General features: G+C 34.2%; 1 protein-coding gene across 1 annotated transcript; it reads right to left on the reverse strand.

Moving 5' to 3' along the window:
- Window positions 1-258: 258 nt before the first annotated feature.
- On the reverse strand, window positions 259-678 carry LOC134245673 (profilin-2-like). Its single transcript, XM_062727944.1, has one exon. The coding sequence runs from the start codon at window positions 676-678 to the stop codon at window positions 259-261; it is 420 nt and encodes a 139-aa protein (XP_062583928.1).
- Window positions 679-1,940: the final 1,262 nt, after the last annotated feature.

Below are 1,940 nucleotides of genomic sequence, written 5' to 3' on the forward strand. Positions count from 1 at the left end.
TCATTATCAACTTTTGAAATGAAAGTTATTACACAAGAACTCTTGATATTCAACCAAGCACCAAAAACTCACTTATCTTGAAAAAATCCCTAAACATGCCAATTGATATAAGCAATAAGAATAAAAATAAAATTCATAACTGTTTGTTCCATACATCAAAAATCATACAGAATGAAAAAAAAGATTGACCTTGCTGTCATTTGCTGTAAAACATCTTCAAATATTTTAGCACTTAAACTTTCTACATCTGGTTCACATTCAATAATCATATTTTCTCATTGATTCGTTGACATGCCTAATTAAGTTTATTGCTACGCTTTTGTGTTTTTCTCCTCCCTTTGCTATTCCAACTAAGCAAGCTTTCACTGTATTCATTGCTACCAATAGATGCTTATCTTCCTCTGATTCAGCATCCTTCCGTTTAAAGACCAGGACTGGATTTCCACCATCTTCTACTTTTTTGAGAAAGGCGAACTTGGAATTCTCAAACTCTGGCCCATTTATATAAAAATCTGAGCTTTCTTCATAGTGTGAGGCAAGTCGTTTTACTTGGGCTGGACTTGCAGACATTCCTGGTGACAAAGCCCATGGATTTCCTTCCTGATCATATATTCCACACTTCAACATAGTACTTCCATCACCCTTAAAGACATTGACATAAGCATCCCAGGAGCCCATTGTCTGTAGTTATCTGTAATAAGACAAAAGATTAAAAATACTAAATATTTCGTTAGCATCATTCCTCAAGTCCCCTTCATTCACAAGATATTTATCAGTTTTTTTAAACCTGTTATCTAATCATGAAGTAAACATGTTGAAGTTCCCCAAAATTATTTATGTGTGTACAGGATAATACGACGGGTGATCGAAAAGTTGCAAACTATCTCTATATCTACAAAACCAGAATTCAGATTAGGGAAAAAAATGGTACACATGTAGCCATACACAAGGTCTATAAATAGCATATGCTGAATAAAGCATTACTCCTCATTTGTGACGTCACAATGTAAAAATGACGTCACTATGCAGGTCACTTGTGATGAAAAATGTTTTCTTAGTCGGACTTGTTCAACAAACGACTGTAAAATTTATGGTATATCTTAGAAATCCCTTGGAAGAAGCGTATACTAATTTTCACATACTTTAATAAGACGAATGACTTCTTATAAATTCCATCAATGATTGGATTGATCGTTTTAGTTAAGGAAGGCAGATGGTTAAAAATGATACTTGTTATTTTGCCCAGTGAACGCAAGTTTGAAAAGAGATGTGTATTTAATTAAGCAATTAGCTATCAAAGGCCACCAATTTACACTTTGAAAAATAGCTGAATATTTCAACAATAATATGATTATTAAATACCTACGATATCGTTTACTTTAGATTTTAAACATATTAGATATGTTAAAAAGGAGGCATCCATTCTCTATCCGCCTTGAATAAACGTCTCTCCCAAGGCAGAAGATTTGAATTTTGATGGTCGCCATGCTTATTTTTGGAAAGGATATTCTCATCCACCTATTCTATTGCAGAGAATTGATCATTTCTAACAAATTAAATGGTCTTGTTATAAAAATTAACTTGCATGGAAAGAAATATAAAAATCAGAAAAATCTTTCAGCTTCAGTGACAGAATGCTGCGGAAGGGGTCAGGTGACTGGCTATATCACGTGATTCGCGCATGAGCAGAACGGTGGCAGGTGTGCATTAAAATCGGAGAGTACTAATTTAAAATATAATCAACACTAAATCCAAAAATTGTGCCTTTTATGGAAGTTATTCAATTAGTTTGCGAACTTTTTGATCACCCCTCGTAAACTCTCAAAGTATTGATCATCAGCTGATTGACTTTCCATTGTCAAGCTTCACAGCATAGTCACTGATTAACGACAGTGTTTGTTTTAACACAGCCAACATTTCTCCATCTCAAGGTGCATGGC

The sequence above is a fragment of the Saccostrea cucullata genome, unplaced genomic scaffold, assembly GCF_032062105.1.
Source record: "Saccostrea cucullata isolate Sc308-1 unplaced genomic scaffold, CSIRO_AGI_Scuc_v1 ctg4260, whole genome shotgun sequence".
In the NCBI taxonomy this organism is placed as follows: Eukaryota; Metazoa; Mollusca; class Bivalvia; order Ostreida; family Ostreidae; genus Saccostrea; species Saccostrea cuccullata.